This window comes from Protopterus annectens, chromosome 6.part0 (assembly GCF_019279795.1).
Source record: "Protopterus annectens isolate FY-2018-M chromosome 6.part0, PAN1.0, whole genome shotgun sequence".
Classification (NCBI taxonomy): Eukaryota; Metazoa; Chordata; order Ceratodontiformes; family Protopteridae; genus Protopterus; species Protopterus annectens.
In genome coordinates, this window is record NC_056737.1 from 159,777,995 (window position 1) to 159,800,372 (window position 22,378).

Sequence of the window (22,378 nt, forward strand, 5' to 3'; positions counted from 1 at the left end):
CTCTTATTTCTCAGTTTCTTTTTTCACACTGGAAGAGTTGAAATTAAGCTGCTGATCAGTGTGTAGCCGTCTTGGAAGTCCCAATGTACATAATACACGCAATGCACTTAAGACTAAATAGTTATGATGGTTCTTTTGAATGTTTTGTAATTATAGGACCTTCTGTTTATGTAGCATGCTAATTTAATTAGTAACATAAAAGACAGAGGGTGTTCTGAATACAAACTGACCCACTTCTTCCTCCTTAATGCAAGACATGGCCTATTTGTACCATGATCATAGCAAGATCACTATATCCATTACATTCTCATACAGCCCATCAAAGATGAGACAATCAGGCAATGGGAGCAGGCAGTCATTCACCTGACATCAGCTCTTACTTAACTCCCTCTTCCACAGTGGGTAATGGCTGCTATACATGCTGCTGCTACTGCTCAGCAAGTTCCCAAGTCTGTTTCGCATGATCATGCATGCCGCCCTGGGATATATGTATAATGCTGCCACATGCTACACTGACACAAAGGCTACTATTACATTCCACCACATTCCTGTTGGCGCCAGCAATGCAGCAGGTCAAGCTGCCTTCCATCCTGCCAAGATGAGTAAACTAGTGAAAGGCACTCAATCTCATCCTCCTTGTTCTACTCCTTCCAATGACAAAGCCACTAAATGAACATAAATTATCTTGGTTATAGTCAGCTTTATCCCTCTCGACCACAGTACTAGGCCAACTAGATTATGCTTTACATCTGACATATAATGGTTCTGAAAGAAATTAAAAAAAACATAGTTGCTTAAGGACACTTGCTTACTTGGTTTTGAGTGGCTCTTGGTGGGGGGCACTGTACAAGAACCACAATAACAGCTAAGAACTGTGTGACATACCTCTTTGGAAATATAACTGTTGGCTAGATAATCTATGGACAGCCTGCTTTTTTATGTCAGTTGGGCTTTTGTTGCTTTATTCTCCAAGAGAATGAAGGAAGGCTGCTTGATGTTAGTATTGGAAATTTATGCAATTCTTCTTCCACAAAGTACAAAATGGATATGCTGCACATTTCACTGATTATACTGATGGGTAAATCTGGCAAAAAAAAGATACTGTGAAAAGAACTGAGATGAAATGGGATGACACTATGTGCAAGGTTATGTCAATATGATGAATGTGATATATTTATCTGAGGTAACTATATGTGTGGCAGAGGATTATGTGCTCTGGAAGTGCCTTCTCAGATGGTTGAGTTCTAGGGCCGTTTATGACCTAGGGAAAACCTTATTAAACTGTTACATTATTACTTATCCTTGGTGGATGAAGTATCAGGAGCATCAGCCAGTGAAATTTAGTACCTAGATACTTTCCAAGGTTAGAATGACTTAACTTATACATTCTGCAAGTGTTTATTAGATATAACTGTAGGGAGAAATGGAAGAGACTAGGATATGAATTTTCAACGTTAAGCTGTCTAAGAGTAAAAATCAGGCATTGGATTGCCGGATAGAGGGTTTATAACCCAACTGAAAGGAAGCACAATTCATATCTTGAAGAATCAAAGTAAAACGTAAAAAGCATAAAGTACGGCACCACCACTGTTTTAGTATTCGTAGTGATCAGGTTTCAAGATCAATGTTTATTTTATTTTAATTTGTTAACAGGGGTACCACACTGCGCTTGCAAATACAAACAGAATAAGGACTGGACTGATGGTAAACAATTTCAAGTATATTCCAAAATGCCAAAGTCATGAAGTTTTCAAAGACATTCCAATACGATAAAGTCATTAAGTTGTTTAAAACAGGTTAGGCACACACATTTATTTTACACAATTTAACTGTTGTTTCAATTTATAATGAATGTAACACATTTGTTAAAGTAATCCTTTCAGCAATTTCATGCAATGCTTAACAACATTTCCCTTGTTTACTAATAAAAGGAAAACTTCTAAATACAAATATTTATAGAAGTGGAAATGGTGGATGGATATTTCTGTATACAAACACTTACAGGAAGCAGAAGTAGTGAAGGGACGGGGAGAGGGTAAGAAGGGGGCCATAAAGTGCATGGTTACTTGTCTCTGATGCCTTAATTATGACAGCTGAGAAAGCAACTGACAAATAAAGGTGATTAAAGGGTTGGGATTAATTACAATAGTTGCAATTAGAGTAATGACAACATAACAAAACCTGAAAGTTTAATAATTGTCTGTTTTCAACTATGATGATGTAGCAATAGTTTACTATAATGTAAATGATAGCTAATAAAAATGTTTTTTTAAAAATGTAAAATGAGCTAGTTTCAGAATGTATAAAACATAACAAATGCCGTTCCTTACCTTTCTTCAGTCTCCGGACAGCCAACATACAGTGGCTGGGGGACAAATCCCATATTCTTATGGTGCGGTCATCACTCACAGTGGCACAGATAGGTAGATGAGGGTGTGTAGATAGACCCCAAACCTCTCCTTCCATATGACCCTGATTAATAGATTACAATGAAAGATATTAGTCAATTTATAGGACAAATATTGTTATAATATTAATATAACAAACAACTGACTAACACTTGCTGCAGAACTCCGGAACAGGCAGAGTCAATAAATGTTTATATCTATTTATATTTTATACATTTGTTAACTGGGTAAGCTCACTGGACATAAGTTTCTTTTTTCAGGGTATCCTGGGAGCACTGTCTGGTTAAGTGATTTGCTCAGAGTCACACAGCAAGCAAATGGAAGTGGAAGGAATCAAACCCTGAATCATTTGGTAACAGACAGCAACTCACTAATAGTTTAGAGCCTTAATCATCTGCACTAGCTGCTAGCCTGTTTATACAGCTATATATCTTTCTTTTTCTCTCTTGCTATATCTATCTATCTATATATATATATATATATATATATATATATATATATATATATATGAATCCATATCTATATATCTATCTATATATATATATATCTATCTATATATATATATATATATATATATATATATATATATATATATATATATATATATATATATCACTATTAAATTATCAAATGTCCGGAAATTTGAAATTCATATGGCTGAGACCATATGATTGAGTTTTTGGAAATTAGAACGTTTTCAATGGAGATCGCCGTACAGCGCAAATTGGGAAATTTGCCGTTTTCCTCACCATAGTGCAATCTTAGAGTGGGTAAATGTAATTAGCAAGGGGTGTGGGGGAAGTTTTTGCTTTTTATTTAATCATTTTTTTAACGTTCGAACTTCCGTAAATTTGATCATATGATCTCGGCCTCATGAATTTTGAATTTCTAGATGTTTGGTAAACTGATAGGGATCCATACAGTGACACATCACCTCCCATTGGCCTGGTGTGAATTATTATGAACTCTGGTATCACTACCAGTATCACAGCAGTTGAACAGCTCCACAGAATGTCAGTCATCCCTCACCTTTTAAGACGGTTTGCAAACATAACCCCCTTTACCCTCATCAGTTCCTTCATTACTGCAGCCACTACTCAAAACCCTGTCACTCCTGCATTGCAGTCAGGGTTCTTTCCTCTACAGGTTCACAGGTTCATAGTTATATACTAGGTTAATGACCATCAGTGCCTTTATAAGAATAGCCATCCAATCCAACCCAGTTCTGTCCCTATGTATCATGGGCATTTATTAGTTAGAAAATTTCTAGAGGTTCTGTGGGGGGAGTGTTAGTTTGGGCATTACTGTCTGCCTCTGTCTATCAGAGATACAGAGGCCAGACATGGGGTGAATTACTGATTTCTTATCCACTGGTCAAGGTTAGGCTTAACTAGGGTTAGGGACAGATTTTGCGTCATATGGATTGAGTGCCTGTTCTAGAGGACAGGGATCCTCTGAGACACACATCTGTTTCACCACCATGTCTTATTTATGTCACAAGCAAAATTTAAATCCTTTGATTTAGTGGTTCTGATGCTGTTAATTTTGTGGATGTGCAAAAGCTCTATCAATGCTGGATCCAAGGATGCCTTGTATGCCAGGAATAGATCACCTCTCAGTAACCTGTAGAGACAGGACTTTAAGGTGACCCATATAGAACAATGTGTTTATACCATGGATTCTCCTGGTAAGGAACCTTTGTGGGCATTCCATCTGTTGCATATGTCTGGTCAGGTATATGCCAAAGAGGGGTATTATATTCAACGATGGGTCTGATTAGGACCAAATAAAGTGGCATTATGACTTCCTTAGATGCCAAGCCCTTACTTATAATCTGGGTAAGACAGAATGCCATGGAGGTGATATATGTATAGGGAATGATATATAGACATAAAGTGGATATAAAAAGTGTGCACACAACCCCCTGTTAAAATGACAGTTTTTTGTGATATAAAAAAATGAGACCACATTAAATCATTTCAAAACTTTTCCCACCATTAATGTGACCTATAACCTGTACAATTCAATTGAAACACAAACAAATCTGTTAGGGGAAAAATATAAAAAATAAAAAATGTACAATAAGCTGGTTGCATAAGTGTGCACACCCTTAAATTAATACTTTGTTGAAGCACCTTTTGATTTAATTACAGCATTCAGTCTTCTTGGGTAGGCATCTATCACCATGGCACATCTTGACCTGGCAATATTTGCCCACTCTTCCTTGCAAAAGCGCTCCAAATCTGTCAGATTGCAAGGGCATCTCTTGTGGACAGCCCCCTTCAGGTCACCCCACAGATTTTCTATTGGATTTAGGTCAGGGCTCTGTCTGGGCCATTCCAAAACTTTAATTTTCTTCTGGTGAAGCCATTCTTCTGTTGATCTGGATGTGTGCTTGGGGTCATTTTCATGCTGAAAGGTGAAATTCCTCTTCATCTTCAGCTTTCTGGCAGATGCCTGAAGGTTTTGGGCCAACAGTGACTGGTATTTGGAACTGTTCATAATTCCCTCCACCTTGACTAAAGCCCCAGTTCTACCTGAAGAAAAGCGACCCAAAGCATGATACTGCTACCACCATGCTTCACAGTGGGGATGGTGTTTTTTTTTTGGTGATGCGAAGTGTTATTTTTGCACCAAACATACCTTTTGGAATTGTGGCCAAAAAGTTCAGCCTTGGTCTAATCAGACCATAACAGATTTTTCCACATGCTTTTGTGAGACTTGATGTATTGTTTTGCAAATTTTAGCTGGACCTGGATGTTTTTCTGTGTAAGTAAAGGCTTTCAACTTAAACCCTACCCCACAGACCAGACATATGGAGAATATGGGAGATTGTTCTCATATGTAGTACACATCCAGTACTTGCCAGAAATTCCTGCAGCTCCTTCAGTGTTGCTGTAGGTCTCTTGGCAGCCTCTCTGATCAGTTTTTGTCATGTCTTTTCATCAATTTTGGAGGGATGACCAGTTTTTTGCAACGTCACTGTTGTCCCATATTTTCTCCACTTTTTGATGACTGTCTTCACTGTGTTGCATGGTATACCAAATGCTGTCAAAATTTTTTTGTACCCTTCTCCTGACTAATACCTTTCAACAATTACATCCCTTTGATGCTTTGCAAGCTCTCTGTGAACCATGGCTTTTGCTGTAGCAGGCAACTGAGTAAATGTCATTATAATCCGACTAGGACAGCTGAACTTTATTTGGGGTTAATCAGAGTCTCTTTAATTGATGGCAGGTGTGTACCCAAGAAGACTGAATGATGTAATTAAATCAAAAGGGGCTTCAACAAAGTATTAGTTTAATAGTGCACACTTATGCAACCAGCTTATTGTACTTGTTTTATTTTTTATATTTTTTCCCCTAACAGATTTGTTTGTTTTTCAATTGAACTGTACAGGTTATAGGTCACACTAAAAGTGGGAAAAGTTTTGAAATGATTTATTGTGGTCTCATTTTTTTATATCACAAACACCTGGCATTTTAATAGGGGTGTGTACACTTTTTATATCCACTGCACATATGTATTCAAATGTGCTAGCCCGCACACGCACTTACACATAAACACACACACACACACACACACACACACACACACGCACACACACACACACACACACACACACACACACACACACACACACACACACACACACACACACACACACACACACACATTCTTAGTGCCCTTGGAAAACTGCTCCAACAGATCAGAACCCTCTCAAAAAGCAACTAACCAATTTCTTTGTAATCTAACAGACTCTCCACAAAGTCAGTTGCTAGAATTTTAGTAATACCTGAACTGCTGAAGAAGTCTTTGAATGCATAATGGGCAAAGATAATGTCATAATTAAGACTTCAGTAAGCTATGTTACTGTTCACCTCTTATTAAGTTGCTAACCATCCCAAAATCTTATACTCATTATGAACAAATGGCAGCCTCAAATTTAACTGACCACAATATTCTTCAGCTAAATGTGTAAGATATTTTCCAAGGTGGCGTCTGCATACTGGAATTAATTCCTAGTGACACTACTGCTACACTGACACATAGACTACTTAAGAAAAAAATAAAGAAACATCTAGCAAATGAGTTTAAAGTTGCATACTTCAGAGACACTGAGAAAGATCACTTGAAATCTAACAGGGTTACCTGCTACTACACTGATATCATATTAGTTTTATATGTAAACTGCATGGTTCAGCTAAGGTGTAATGCAGACATTTATCTGCAGATTTAAGTACCTGTTTTCTCTGTAGGCTTATTTACAAGTTTACAGAACATACCCTAACAGTGAGAAAATTCTTACTGAGTCTATGTAATCTATGAGAGTAAATGTATGTAAATGTGTAAAACTGCTTTCAGTTTTCCTTTTGTATATGTTGTAGAAGTAAGTAATTGTACAATTGCTCCTGTCTTGTGGCTCAGACTGTAGCTGCAAGAGGTCATTAACCAGATACTTTCCCAGTTACCAAACTAATAAATGAATAAATAAATAAATAAATACACCATTAATTATATGAAGGAATACATTCTTAATCTATTTAACTGTTTGTGAAGTGTTACCATATGCTGTTAATTCTTAAGATACGTTTCCTATTGTCAAGTAACCAGGCTGTACTACCAAATTTGAGCCTACTTCTGACAAGTGACACAACTAATGACAAAACAAAAAAAAATCTGTGACCTGGTGAAATTCAGTATAAGGTAAACCTTTGTAACAATGCTGTTAATATAGACATCAACTAAAATATTCTGTTTGATTGGTATGCAAAAGATTAAGGGAGTTAATATGGTGGGTCTATATCACATCAGTGAATGCTAAAAATAGCGAATGCTGGTATATTGAATTTCAAAGTCTGAAAGCTGAAGACAGAGAAGGAACGGATCAGCAAATTATTTCCCAGGGGAAAAAAATTTGCTGGGCCATTCTCCGGACTTTGCTGTTTTCTCCACTGTGGTGCGATCTCGGAGTTGGTATATTTAAGTTGGGTGGTGTGGGGGGCAAAGCCCCCCACTTAATTTTGACTGTATACTCCTTTTTTTTTTCTTTTTTGATCAGTAAATTTTTTCTCTGGGAAAAAATATTCCCTGATCCGTTCCATCGCTGTTTTCAGATTTCGGACATTTGAGTTTGACATAACTGCGTTCGCTATTTTTAGCGTTCGCTGCTATGATACAGACCCGAATATGGTAGATAGTGATAAGAATTGTTACACTAAAGACAGCCTTTTGAACTTTGTAGAAACTAACGGCCATAATAATTTCTGTACAGTGGAGTAGGGTTGGAACACAGTACATATGCATAAAATAGCCCCAAATGAGTCACAGAGATGTTAACACAATAAGGCAAAACTTCATACACAGTCTTGTATTAACAGTGTTTGTATCATACTCCATGCACTGAGTACTTATACAAACAACCCTCCTCTCTGCTCATATAACATTTATTAAGGCAAGGACTTCCAAGATGGCTGCACATTGAGTAACAGCTAAATTCTAAAACAGAAACTCAGCAGAGAAAGACAGTTGACTTTTATTTCTGGGTCGATTCCAGTAACTGGCTAGTAAGTGCACTGCCTGGATGCCAGGAAAAAAGAAATACAGAGGACCTGAAAGAAAATCAGCTACAAAAGGTGAGGAAAAAAATGATTTGGAGGAGTACTGCAGCTGTTCAGCAAAAAGCAGTGCAAGCTCTAAACATGACTTCCTGTAACCTAGAGGAAAGTATAAGACAACTGCACACAGACGTGATTAAAATAAAAGAAACACTGATGGAGTATATCAACTCAAATACCAAAAGGCTGGAAAAAGTGGAAGAAGCTTTAAATAGATATTCAGATGAGGAGTTAAGAACTGCAAAAATTATATGTCAAAATGAAGAAAAGGCTGGCTGGATATGAGGTTGCTCAAGAAGATATGTTTCAAAAAATAATAGAATTAGAGGACAGAGCACATAGGAGAAAACTTGAGATTTTCTGCTGTATCAGAGAAGCTGGAAGGAAAGCAAAAAATAAACAACTGCACTGGTATTCCACAGCAGGAACTGTCAGCTGAAAGGGCACAGCATGTGCACAGCTCCAAACCTGGCTATTAAAAAGTAACCTAGACCTTTAATAGTAAAGATGCAATCCTGCCAGTAGAAGGAGTTGATTTTGACAAAATTGTGGCAGAAGGACAAAGTACTATAAAAGTCAGAGACAGCAGAGTGTTTGTGGGGAATGATTACTCACTGTACACCAGGCAGAAGAAGAGTAAATGTATTCCACTATTCAGGGAATGTCAAGAAGCAGGCATGAGATTCAAACTGCTGCACCCAACTTTCTTCAAAATATTCTTTCTTGGAGGAGCAAAATAATTTTTTGATGCAGTACATGCTAAGGAGGAAATGCAAAAGTTTGTCCAACAAAAAGTGAGCTGTGAAACAGAAGGAGAATCTGCTTCTTGTTCTTCTGGTAATAAAGACCACAGAGAGACTGCGCCAGTGAAACGTTTTCCAATGTTTCAATAGAAAATGCTTGACAGAAGGAAAAAAGTGCAAGAGTTGACTAGATGAATCGAGGGTACATTGGAAATGAAGCACATACATGATTTGGGTGATGGAGATGAACAGGAATAAAACCAGTAACTTGGAAATTTACAAATGTGGGATTACAAAGCAATAATTATATTTGTGAAACATGACAAAAAAAAGAAAATCTGGAAATACTGGACTTTTCTGACTTTGTAAAACTTGTAGGGGACTCTATAGCATATGCCCTACTTCATGTCATTAATGTTTGGAAAAAATACTTAGGAGGGGAAAGAGACGGGAGGAAGTTAACTGTAAGTAAAACAAAACCTTTTTCTTAAAAGAAATATTTTTATAGTGCAGGATTTTCTTTGCATGCTATAAAATAAAGTTTTCTCAGTTATTTTAAGTGCAATGGAAATACTACTGTAAACAGATGCTCAGGATTTTTTTCTCCCTTGTTCTCTCTTTCCCATTGTTTTGTTTTATGAAATGGAGGCACTGCAATGTAAAAAAGGACTAAAGTCTAGTCAAAAGAGCATGACAAGAGAAAAACTAATGTACTTTTTCTCATTTTCGCATAGGAGAATGACTGGATTAAGGCCCTTAGCTTGATCTAGTAACAAGTTTTAAGAGAAAAAAAGTAAATGAAAAAAATGTAATATTATAACTTTGTCCTAGCAAATAAATGTATGTTTAGTAGCAACTCTGTATCTTGTCCTCATGTCTCCATGGAGACAATCTGCTAACTAAGGGAGAATCTTTTCTGAAAGCATCCAAGTGTTTTCCCAGCTGGGAGAGCTATAAAGATAAGACAAATCCAGGCAGCGTTTACTAAAAGCACAGGATGTACCACGTGTCTTAGCATGGATAACCTTTCTTTTAGGTTAACCCAAGTTTATGAGTGTGGCTGTCAGTATGGGACACGTGTACCTATTAGGAGGGCAGAACTTCAATATTTAAAGATGTACATAGTTTTCTGTGTTAGTATTAAGTTAATAGGTTATATGGAGTATTGGGGTGTGTTTGTATTTTTTGAGGGCTTTCAATAAAACAAAAAAATATATAAGATGTGAGATAGGCTCAAATGGATATGACAAGAAACAACTGTATAAAAGATCAACCTTCCAAACAGTGTATGCTTGTAACACAAAAGCTGGAACTATACACTTAAAAAAGCTGTTACACATAAAAGGTGGGAATAATAACTTTTTAACAGAACAATGCTTTCTGTAATGTATATAAATGTCAATGGGCTCACAAATAAATACAAGAAAGAAAGAGTAGTGAACTATATTAAAAATGTAGAGTGCAAATAGCTATGCTACAGGAGACACACTTGGAAAGAACTCAACATGTGAATTTGATAAAGAAAGGTTTTCAGGATGTTTCTTCAGGGGAGTACTTACATTAATTGGAAGAGGAGCTCCAATAGTGATAGAAGAGGATAAAAAAAGCTAATTATGGTAGATTTGTATTTGTAGCACTAAGGGGCTACTGGCAAGGCAGGAGGATTACACTGGCATGTATATATCATATAAAACTGCTACAATGGAGCTTAAGAAAATTCTGGGGAAAATAATCAGCTTTCAGCAAGGAATATTACTTATAGGTGGGGACTGGGATTTGAACTGCAGCAGTGAAGATGTGTTTGGATGGTAGAGAAGGGAAAATATAACAAAAAAGGGTAGATTGTTGATGAAACCAAAAAAAACTCCAAACCAATGAATACCAAGTTTTTAGGATTGATTAATGATGCATTAATGTTTTTCAATGTTTTTTAATGTTTATCAATGTTTCTTAATGTTTTTTAACATTTTATGGTTCTACAGAAGTGTTTTTATCACTGCATGGCTTACAATTTTTTAAGAGCATGGCTCAGTGGTTCTGTTTGCACTAGGTTACCAATTAACAATGTATTTGCCTATTAATTTATTTGCCTATCAACTAAGCTGTTAACACATTTGATCATGTGATATTATTACTTGTAGTATATAAATCTGTGTTTTTGTGAGTGCAAACTCATCTTGAAAAAGCCTGGTACTGATCCAGGCGAAAGCGCTTGATCTCATATGTTTTTCGTCTTTTATTTTGAATAAATTTGGCAGTGAGCTACAGCTGAACTGGTTCGCTTTTCTCCTTTGCTCTGGATTTTGGTATTCATTAGATTGTTGATGACATTTATGAAAATATTTGGCACAGAAGATTTGAATTCAGTACTAGCAGTTCAGAGTGAATTTACATATTATTTCCCAAGATACAAAAATTAGGCTAGGCTAGACAGAATTTACATTTCAAAGGAACTTATGCATTTAATTGAAAGTCTTGATACACATCAAATAACTATTTCAGATCATGAGCCAATAATAACTAAAGTAAAAACATGGGGTAATGAAATAAAAATGAGACACTGGCACTTTCCCGCTATCTGTTGAAAAGAGAGGAATTTAAGGAATAGATAGTGGAAATTATTCAGGAGCTATTAGAGAAGATAGAAATGTCTTCTGAAAATACAGCTAGGGAGTGGGATAAAATTAAAGTGGAAACAGAAAGGTAGATATGGTTAAGAAGTAACAAGAATTATTTAGAGGGACTGACAAATGTTAAAGTATTTCAGAATAGAGGGGGAATCTCACAGAAAAAGAACAAGAGTAACTGCAGAATGCTAAACAGCAAATAAGGGATTACCTCAATAATATGCATGAACTTAGAAAGATTGCTGTTACGCAACAGTTTTTTTATAATAACTCTAGAGCACAAAAAAACTTTCAGCACAATGACTCAGGCAACAGAAATTAGAAAGGGCTGTCACCAAATTTAGGGAGTTTAGATCATGAGATCCTGTAGAGGTATTAGAAATACTTCAGAAATTCTACGAAAGTCAGTATAAAGCAGAGAAATATGCAAATCAAGAAAAGTTACAAATAGAAATGTTTAGGGAAAAATTAAATATGTCACGGTGAGAGGTAGATGAGGCTCAATTACTAAGAGGATAGCAGGAGATGAGATAAAAATGGTGATGTATAACCAAGCCACAGGAAAGCCCCCAAGGAATAGATGGTATAACGTGTTTATGTTTAAAATGGCTAAAAGAATGGCAAAAGTGATTCCAAAATTGATAGATATGGATCAATGTGGTTTTGTGGAGAGAAGGCAAACATTTGACAACATTAATAGAACACTGATGATCCAGAGGGAAACATAATGTAAGGAAATACCATTGTTGTTGTTAATTCTTGATGCAGAGAAAGTATCTCGCAGAGTAAGCTGGGACTTTATGAGCAGGACAATGGAAGCATTTGCATTTCCTGATAAAATTATAAGGATGATTAGGAGGCTATATGAAGGATCAGAGGTGAAAATTAAAGTGGGTGGGTTCCTCTCTGATAATTTCTGCTTGAGCAGAGGAACCAGGCAAGAGTGTCTGCTTTCCCCTTTGTTATTTGCATTAAATTTAGAATGACTGGAAAAGAAATAAGTGACAAAGAAATTCAAGGATATAATTGGTATGGTAGTCAAGAAAAGCTGGCTCTATTTACAGATGATATTATTTAACACCTGATAAAACCAGAAGAGGACATTTTAGTGTTGTGGAACCTTTTGGGACAGTTTCATATCGTTTTGGTATGCAAAAGTAATGAAGCTAAAACAAGGACGGGCAAGCTAAAACATGGACAATAGCTGTAAATTATGTACCCACACATGAATTGGTTCAGCAATATCTATACCTATGGGGACATGATAAAATGAAGTACTTAGCAGTATGGCTTAGAATGATTCCGTTGTGGCAGCTAAGGATATTTGGGAAGAAACTAAACAAAAAATAATACAAAAACTGAAAAACTGGAAAATCTGTTATATGGCTGTGGATAGTAAGGTATAAGCAGGTAAAATGTTTTAGCCCCTTTATCAACCAGAGCAGAAGTTGTGGAGAGCAATTAATAAAAAGCTGAAGGATTTTACCTGGGAGGGAAAGACAACAAGAGTCAAGTGGGATAAGCTGATTTTTCCAATAGAACAATGCACTGGGATTATCCAATTTGAAGGGATATTTCAGAGCTACAATGTTAAGGCTCCTATACATAGCACAAGCAGAAATGTGTAATTCAAAGTGGAAAGGGATGAAGATTAAGCAAGGGGGAAACTCACGAAACAAGGAGAGACTGTGGTTTTGGATGCAGATCTTTAAGGAGAATAACAATATTAATACAGAATATTATATTCATAAAGTAACAGAAAGTATTCTAAGAATTAAGCCAACATGGAAATACAGAAAGGAGATTCTGCCAATAGGTAGGACTACAATTAGGGATACAGATAATAGGCAAGCGGGTGCTGAAATTTATTGGAGAAAACTGGCAAAGGAACCAAGATACTGGGAGCAAATAACTAGACAGGAGAAAGGTAACAAAATAGGAAGATGCCAAGGATTTATTTGTACTGCAGGTTAGAGATTGCCTTCCCTAGCAAGGACTGATATCAGAATATAGGCATACAGAATGTCATGGGGGGTCCTAAACAAAATACCAGTATTGGTAGAGTTTTTAGAAGAATCTAGAACAGAAGCTGCTGTTAAAAAAAGGAATAGTTAGTACAGCATATACAATATTGCATGACAACTATAAGAATCAATCAGAGGAGGTTACAAAAGATTGGGAAGAGAGATTAGGTAAGGAATTCACAAATAGGGGGGTTGGGAGGGTGGCCTAATGGTTACGGTGTTTGCCTTGCAAGCAAAAGGTTCAGGGTTTGAGTCTCACAAGGGATAAATGGCTAGGCTTAAAATGGCTCACAAGGGCAGTTAGCTTAGTACTAATCTATGAACCTATGAACAACAGGTGGATATATTTATGTGTCCCAAATATGCAATAAAATCTAGATAATTTAGAATTTTTGATTGGAAATGTTTACATAGGTATATATTCATACCCCAAGCAGACCCCAGATCATTTTTTCTCAGCTGGACAGCAAATGTTGGAGATGTGATGGTGAAGAAACACGTAAGAGGGAACATATTTTCTGCGAGTGTAATGAGGTGGCAGACTTTAAAGATTCCCTGCACACTATTCTATCAGAGATACTGGGTGAGCAAATTGGTGTACCCAGGGAAATTATTTTTCCTGAGCTATGATACAGAATCTGAATTACCTAGACATAGTAAGGCTTTGCTGAGTCTAATTATGGTGGCTGCCAAAAAAGCAATCACTATAAAATGGAAATCAGTCTAAAAAAGCTGTACTAAAAGTAATGAATATAGTAAGAGAGATAAAACAACTGGAACTGGGATCTTTAGAAAAGGGTAGGAGCAAATTACTCAGAAAACATTTGGAATTGTGGGAACGATACATGCAGGGTAGGAATGAGGTTTAAAAGAAGGCAGGATTTAAATGAGCTATGTAATGTCTAACTTACAGTGAATGGGTAGATTGTAATTGATGTATAATGGTTGCAAATAAAATTATGTCAGTATGGTTTGAGATGTATAATACTTGCAACTAAGATTATGTCAATGTGGTTGCTTTTAATTTATATAAATGTATGACTGCCTGAATCATAAGTGATAATTTAATAAAGATGTTTCTTGTTAAAAATAATGACATTTATGAAGGCAGCATCACTGGAGCAACATCTAGTCCAAACAGGGTAACCTGTGAGAGAGCAACTGCATACTGTGCAATGCAATAGTGCTGCACTTCTCCATAGAGTGATTCCTCCTTCCCTGCTAATATGTTGCTCAGCAAACAGTGTTTACCAACATATAAGAGCTGTCACCATACAAAAAGAAAGAACTTCTTTTGCGTTGTAGGAATATCACTATCAGCAACAGAATCCTATATGGTGCTGGCACATCTGCTATGTCAAAGAACCTTGTCCCACCCCCACTCAGCGTTGCTGGTGAGTTTCAACTAGTAGGAGCCTGCACAGCACCAGACCCCCCTCCTTATCATAATGTGGTAATGATCCCTGGTCCAGCCCCTTGCCCAGTAAGTGTGATTTCTTCATGAATCAGGATGAGGTATGATGGTAAACGACACCATAATGGTGTAAGGTGGTTAACTAAGGTAGTGTTACAAAATGCTACTTTGTAAGGTAGCCTCTACCATAACTGCCTTACATTGCTAAGCTGTGCAGTGCTGTCAAGCTACAAGTGTTCACATCCAATCCCATCACTGATGAACTAGGTGTTCCTGTGCAATGTGTATAAAATGGAAAAAAAAGTAAACTGCTTTGGACTACTACGATTCATGCCAACGAATTAAGGTAGTCCTTGATGGTTAACTGAACACAGTTTGCAAGATGCATTTATGCTTCTGAGCACTATTTTCTTGAACACCAAGAAAGTGTGAAATTGTTGCTAGATAAAATTGGTTACATTAATTATATCTTCTAAACAAAGAGGGAAAATATGGTACCCTATGAGCTGAAGTTTTTTCAATATTAACATGAAGACAATTCCAACCAGAAATGATAATGTTCTTTTATCAAACTATCTGCATATTTGAAACAATGGGCCACAGCTAAGAGTGTCAAACTCCTACTCCTGAAAGTTTAGATAAATGACATAAACTTACAGACTTTTATCAACAACTGAAAAAAAAAAGTTACATTCTACTAGTATCGCATGCATGCAGGGTTAGAGATGTTTAGCATTATTAAATCATCTTTAGAAACAGCCACTCTCTGAGATTGTGTCCATTATTTTATCTGGGTCATACAACGTGCCTGTAGATTTACTTTGCTTGATTTAGCAAGCTAGCATTTATAATACTATTTATAGCAGTCCAAGGGAGTGTCTCCCTGATGGAAAACAGCTTTAAGGATATCAAAGAGTACATCTACAACTCTATTTTTTTAAAGATCCATGTTATAAATGATGTCTTGTTGTGTAGAAGTATAGAAGCATTGATTTCTACTTTTTAAAGTTTCTCCATATGGTCCTGTCTCTCTACATATTATACTGGGGATAGCATACAGTGCTAAGATCTGGCTTTCTAAAACTTGATTTTTTTTTTACAGAAAAAAATATTTTCAAAAAATCTTCAAAAATGTTAAGTCTTGCTACAAGTAAAACATTTGACTGTCCTGAATAGGTTAAATACCAGGCACAAGTAAGAAGCAATAACAGACTCAGAAGTGCAATCACTAAATAGCTTCTGGTACGAACTGTACAACAGCACTAAGACTGCAGTATCCTGGAGTATTCCCCTTTCCCTGAGGAACACGAATCTGGAATTCAGTATACATGCAACAAGAATGTCAGAAATGCAGGGTGTGAATCCCCTTGCAAAACATCTTTTAAAGTTTTACAGCCACTTTAGATTTTGAAGTCATGTTAGAAGTCACATTTTTGTGACTCCATTTTTCCCTAATGATCACTGCTGGATTGCATTTCTGTCATGGAGATAAACAGTTGTAATGCTAGCACATCCACCTCATAGGGCTTTTTAAAATAGTTGAAAAGATTTTTCATTCCTTTTGATGTCAATTGACAGAAGGAATTCTTCAGGGGCTTGGGCTATTCTTTGTAAATGTTTGATTAGTCTTACAAAAAGTGTTTATACTGTATACTGCTCCATGGTCTCACTAACAAATTATTTCTGTTAGTTAGCCCATGAGGATGAAATGAAAGAGAAAGCATCAACTTCCTAACCAGATTTGCAGGCGTAGGGTTGCACTTAGAATATAAGCTGTTTTGGAATCCAGCCCCAAATCACCTGGGCTAAATTAATGCATTTCAATAGCCAGTACTTTGAGACTTCAGTCTTACAAAGTATAAAACACAATATGTTTTAAAGTTTTAAAAGGTTATGTTGTTTTCCTTTATAAAAGGGTGGTGTTTAATTGGGTTAATGTGATGGGACTAAATGAGGGGGGGTTAAAAGCCTGCTTTTGTGTGTTGTAACTAGACTCTAATGAAGTCAGGTTTGTTCTGACGAAAGCGCTTAATCAAGTTTATTAAACAATTTTTTTGTGACTGCAGCCTGGTACCTTCATTTCTGAGTGCTGGTTTTGCTTTTTTTTTGTTTTTGTCCCAAATCACCTTCCATTTCAATTAAGCATGATCAATGACCTTCTTAATAAAGAACATTTGTAAAGAAATGTGAACAATTTCACTTGTGATTCTTTAAAACCTCTAGAGTATATATTTAAAACAATGCGGTTTCCTAGTAGAAAATCAAACTCAACATGGCAAAGCAACTCAACTGCATCCTGTTCTACATCTTGGTAAGCGACTGTAACCTGCATATGCTCTTTGACAAAATATGCAGAATTTTAATGAATGTACATCTTTAAACACTGCTACTATCAAACTCCAGTACAAGTAAACATTCATATTTTGTGTGTGAAGTTACAAGAACAAAATATACTTTTCAAAAACTTTATGAGACATTTAAAGGAGTTTTTTATTTTCTACTTTACTGCAAAAAGGACCGGAAAACATAATTATGTATGAAAAGCAATGAAGAGAAAATGTCTGACAGTTTAGCTAGCATGCAGTGCTGCTGCTAGGTATAAGAGATCATGATATATATTCATATATAGATAGATACATAGATACACACACACACACACACACATATATATATATATATATATATATATATATATATACACGTATATATATATATATATATATATATATATATATATATATATATATATATATATATATATATACACACGTTATGTATTACAACTTGTAGTGTTATAGTGCATTACAGTCTTATAATGCAAATTCTGTTGTGACTGTAACTTGTGTTTCATAATCTTGCCACAAAAAGTACTGTAACGTTATAAAGTGGTCTCACTTTCATACCTCTTTCAATTGTAACTACTCATATTTACTCAAAGTTACTAAACTGATTTTTTTGGTAGCCTGCTGATGCAGTAGCAAAGAGCCCATCTGTGTTGCCAAAGAATAAGATTTGGGAATATACTCAGGGTTGTTGGACAGACAGAGGTGAGAAAGGGACAAACTGTCCTCTGGACAGCTCTCTCTTTTCAGTGGGGAGACTGTGAAAATTTATCAGTATCAAGTTCCCATCTATAGCAGGCTGGGCACAGTCTACTGTATTCCAATGTTAACTGGGCAGACTGCAACAAGAAATACTACTAGTACTGCATAAATCATTTCCTGCATTCTGCACTAGGTTAGTGAAAGAGTAATGAGAAACAATTTCTCTTTGCAGCTACAAGTTTCTCTTACCTTGATCTGTGCTTAACATTAAACAAAATTAGCAGTGACAGGATGAAAACCTTTTCCTCCTGTTTAGTCCTCCATGCAATATATTAATCACCTGTACCAGACAGCTTAGCAGGAGGTCAACAAGTGAGGCATTTAAACAGTGATCAGTATTCAATGAATACAGTGGTTTGTGGTCAGAAAGAGATGAATGGTGACAAAAATGATTTTCATGATACCTTATGGCACTAAAGGACTGAATTAGTTTCTTAAGCCATCAGAGATTCTCACAATTACTTTATTAAGACCTAATGACTGGCAGCACAGTGGAACAGCAGCTATTATTCAATATAAAACAAATCCAGACCACTCGAACCAACTAAAATGATATTTTAATGAAAACTGCAATGTAATGCTAAAAAATGAACCAAACTAAGCACTTTTGTCCTATGAAATTCATAAGGGACTTCATCAGAGTTGACAAAGCTGCTAAAAATCAACCCCTTATATTAGCTTATCCATCATTTATCTAATTATCTCATTACAAAATATTTAACCATTTAAAGTCACAATCAAAATCAGTATATTACAATAATATCAATGCAACACCTAACATCTAAAATATAGAAAAGATATGTATAACACATATTCATCGTTAAATTCAACATTTGAATACTATCTAGTAAATAAAAGTACAAATTATTCAAAGACAATTTAAAAAAATACTATGCCCATACTAAAGACTATGAAAAACAAAATTTCTATGAAATATTAGCCCTATGCTTCAGTACACTAGTGACAGAAATAAAATCATTTATGCCAGATTTTACACAGGCATTCAACTTCAACTGCCAAATCAATTCTTTACATTGCAGTAGGGTTTCAATGCCACCCCCCCTTTCTCATGTTGATATACTTTATCAATTATAAATAAAATGAATTTGTTAAATGTGGGGTAGTTAAAAGTGTGAATTCTCAGGGCATTAGTAGCTCCCCTCATTCTAATGTCATATACACGTTCCTTTATCCTGTCCTTCAACTGTCAGTGGTCCGGATTTCTTTTATACTGTTCATTGTAAGTGTGTGTGTGTGTGTGTGTGTGTGTGTGTGTGTGTGTGTGTGTGTGTGTGTGTGTGTGTGTGTGTGTGTGTGTGTGTGTGTGTGTGTGTGTGTGTGTGTGTGTGTGTGTGTGTGTGTGTGTGTGTACATGCACGTGCATGTGTGTGTGTGTGTGTGTGTGTGTGTTTTACTGTTTTGGTTACAGCAGCTAATATTACTCCTTCCTACTGATTGGCTCTTCGCCAAGATGTTTTCTGTGTGGAGTTTTCATTTCCTCCTGCACTTCTGCAGGTTTTAAATAAGTAGTCCAGCATATTCCCACATCTCAAAGACATGTTGTAGATGAAGTAATGATCCCCTGGACTGCCTGTAGGTATGCATGCTTTATGTGGTTGAGTCTGGTTGAGTCTGTGCTATATTCTGAGAAATACTGGCAACCTATACAGGATGTCTTTCTCAGTCTTATACTTTCAGAGTTCCAGGACAGCCCCCATGCTCTTGTGAACAAGAATAGGTAGAGAGCCAGATCCAGCACTAGGCGACCTAGGAAGCTGACTATGGCCTGTGTTGGCTTGGAGGGGCTGACAAGAAAAAAAATGTCTGCAAATAAAATAAGTCTGAGGGCTTCCATAAACACAGGAGGGCTTTAGGACCTCGCAAGAGATTTTCTATAAAGTACAGCAAACCTCAGAAACTTCAGCATTATGATAATATCTTAACATAAACTGCAGGAGCTTTGATTTAATTGCCAAAGCCAAGACATCTCTCCAGGAGATTTAATTTAAGAGACTGAAGCCACTGAAACAGTGACTGCAGCAGTAAACTGTGTGTGTGTGTGTGTGTGTGTGTGTGTGTGTGTGTGTGTGTGTGTGTGTGTGTGTGTGTGTGTGTAGTTCACAGTCAAACTCTAAGCCTTGATAATTGTTTATTTACTTTTCTTGCTTTTGTAAATCTCTTGGGATTACAATCTATCAATATTTGTTAAAAAATTTCATACATGTGTTGATCAGTATCTGTGGTGCAACAGGTAGCATTATTGGTCTTTGGTCTTTGGTGCAGAAAGCTGTGGGTTTTGATTGTGACTTTAAATGGTTAAATATTTTGTAATGAGATAATTAGATAAATGATGGATAAGCTAATTTAAGGGGATGACACTAATGTAGAGCATAAGGGTCAGAGGGAAGTGTTACACTCCTGACTGTGTCCTCCTTTGAATGAAATGCTTACTATGAACCTGTTGTCTGGTTGTCAGCCATTACATATAACCAACATTTTTTTTAAGTAACATAGGTAATTTTACTCTTCAAGGGCAGCAAACACTGAACATGTAACTGAAGCACTGAAATGTAAAGTTGATTGCCGGCAGTAACCTTTTCTTTGGCTACAGATCTCTTTACTGTGAAATTACTCAAATGATGTTTACTCCTGCAGAGATTGTTCATATTGACTGTTATTGCTGGATTATAATGACAGCTGCTTGAGTGGCCTTTTATGGTTGAAATGTTCTGAAATGGCTACCCTTATTACTGGCTTACATGATTGCTTTACAGCTTACTGGAGAAATGCTCAAAACTGTCTTTCGGCTTTTCCCGGTTAGGGGTCACCACAGCGGACTCCGGTCCGCTAATGATTGGCAGTAGATTTTTACGTGCTGGCTTGCCGGGCCTAACACACAACCTTCAACAAAGGAACGCCCATTCATGCATGTCGACACACAGAAGACGCTCTAACTGAGAATAGAATGTGCAACGTCTAACTGTGAGGCGACAACGCTACCGCAGCACCACCACCGCAGTCTGGAGAAATGCTCAAAACTACAAATTTAAAATGTACTATAACAATGGGTGCTGTATTAAACAAAGAATATAATTTAATAAAATCAGGTAGGTGATTCAAAGAACAGATACATTTATGCATGATCCTAAAAATATGTGCAGGAGGCCCAACGGTACACTTAATCCACACTGGCTAGATGCATTTTCCATGCATGTGGGTTTCAATGCAGTTTCAATAAATGTGAGTTTGAAAGGGAGAGAAGTTTACTGTTTTTCATGGTAAGTCTGTTTTCATTGTGAGACTGCATTGTTTTGTTTAGCAAATGGCTATTATGTTTGTGCTATAAAATTTGAAATAAAAGTTTTAAATTAAATCCAAATATCTGTAATCACTGCAGAAGTAAAGAAAAAAATAGTATGCACACTGACAGGTTTAAACAGTGTTTTATGGTAAATGGGGGAGTAAGTAATAGGACACTGGAATGGCTGCTGGGCTAGGGGGCTGGGGAATAAGGACACTACAGGCAGGGATTCGGGGGTGGGGGTGATCCATTACCCTGCCTATGGCCCGATTTGACCATGATCTGGCTATGAATAGGCAAGCAAAGACTGAATGAAGATTAATGAATTCTTAGACATATACTTGCAAGCATAAATTTTAATTTGTGCGATCATGATGAATTTTATGTTATGTAATGTTGTTTTATTATTTTACTTACATTTGTGAACTGGGTTAGACTGCTGATGTCAGTGGACCATTTTCAGGTTCAGTCTAGGCTTACACACCAACAATTAAAATAACTTTACAATCATTAGATAAAGGGCATTTAGACAATGATCCTGCATACAGAAGCTACAAAAATAGAAGAAATCAAATGCCATCATGGAAGATTTGAATAAAGAAAATTATAAAGCAATTAAAACTAAAAGTGTCACTGTTAAAAGAGTATACAAGAGGGAAAAACAGATCAACAAAAATACTTGCACATGATAAAAGCAACAAGCAGTTTCAGAACAGACCAGGCTCTATCATATACTACTGCAAATAATAAACTAAAGATATCAGCAAAGGCAGAAAACCTTAGAAGATATGCAGATTAAATATAAAGAAAAAATACAAAATAAGCAATTTACTGACAACCCAAAAAAAGTTTTATAGAGAATTGGGAAACAAAGCAAAGGAACAGAAACACAAACTAAAAAAAAGAGAAATTGACACATTTGAAGAAATATCTATGATGACCCTGTGGAAAATAACAAAGATGGGTAAAAGAAACTGCAAAAAGTTCAAATGTACAGGATATGAAATGGGATGATGTAATGGCCTGAAAAACTGAAACAAAATTACGAAAAGATACTAACTGGAGACCCCCAAGCCCAGATGCATTACCTAACCTCTTGCTAAAAGTATTAATATTTTTACATGAAGATTTAACCCTGA

At 36.3% G+C, this 22,378-nt stretch overlaps 1 protein-coding gene across 1 annotated transcript in view; it reads right to left on the minus strand.

The window, feature by feature from the left end:
- LOC122803780 (echinoderm microtubule-associated protein-like 5) overlaps window positions 1-22,378 on the minus strand; it is a 3,919,718-nt gene that overhangs the window by 1,470,219 nt on the left and 2,427,121 nt on the right. Inside the window, exon 21 of the mRNA XM_044073467.1 lies at window positions 2,331-2,472. Coding sequence (XP_043929402.1) covers window positions 2,331-2,472 — 142 coding nt within the window. The remainder of the gene's footprint in view (window positions 1-2,330; window positions 2,473-22,378) is intronic.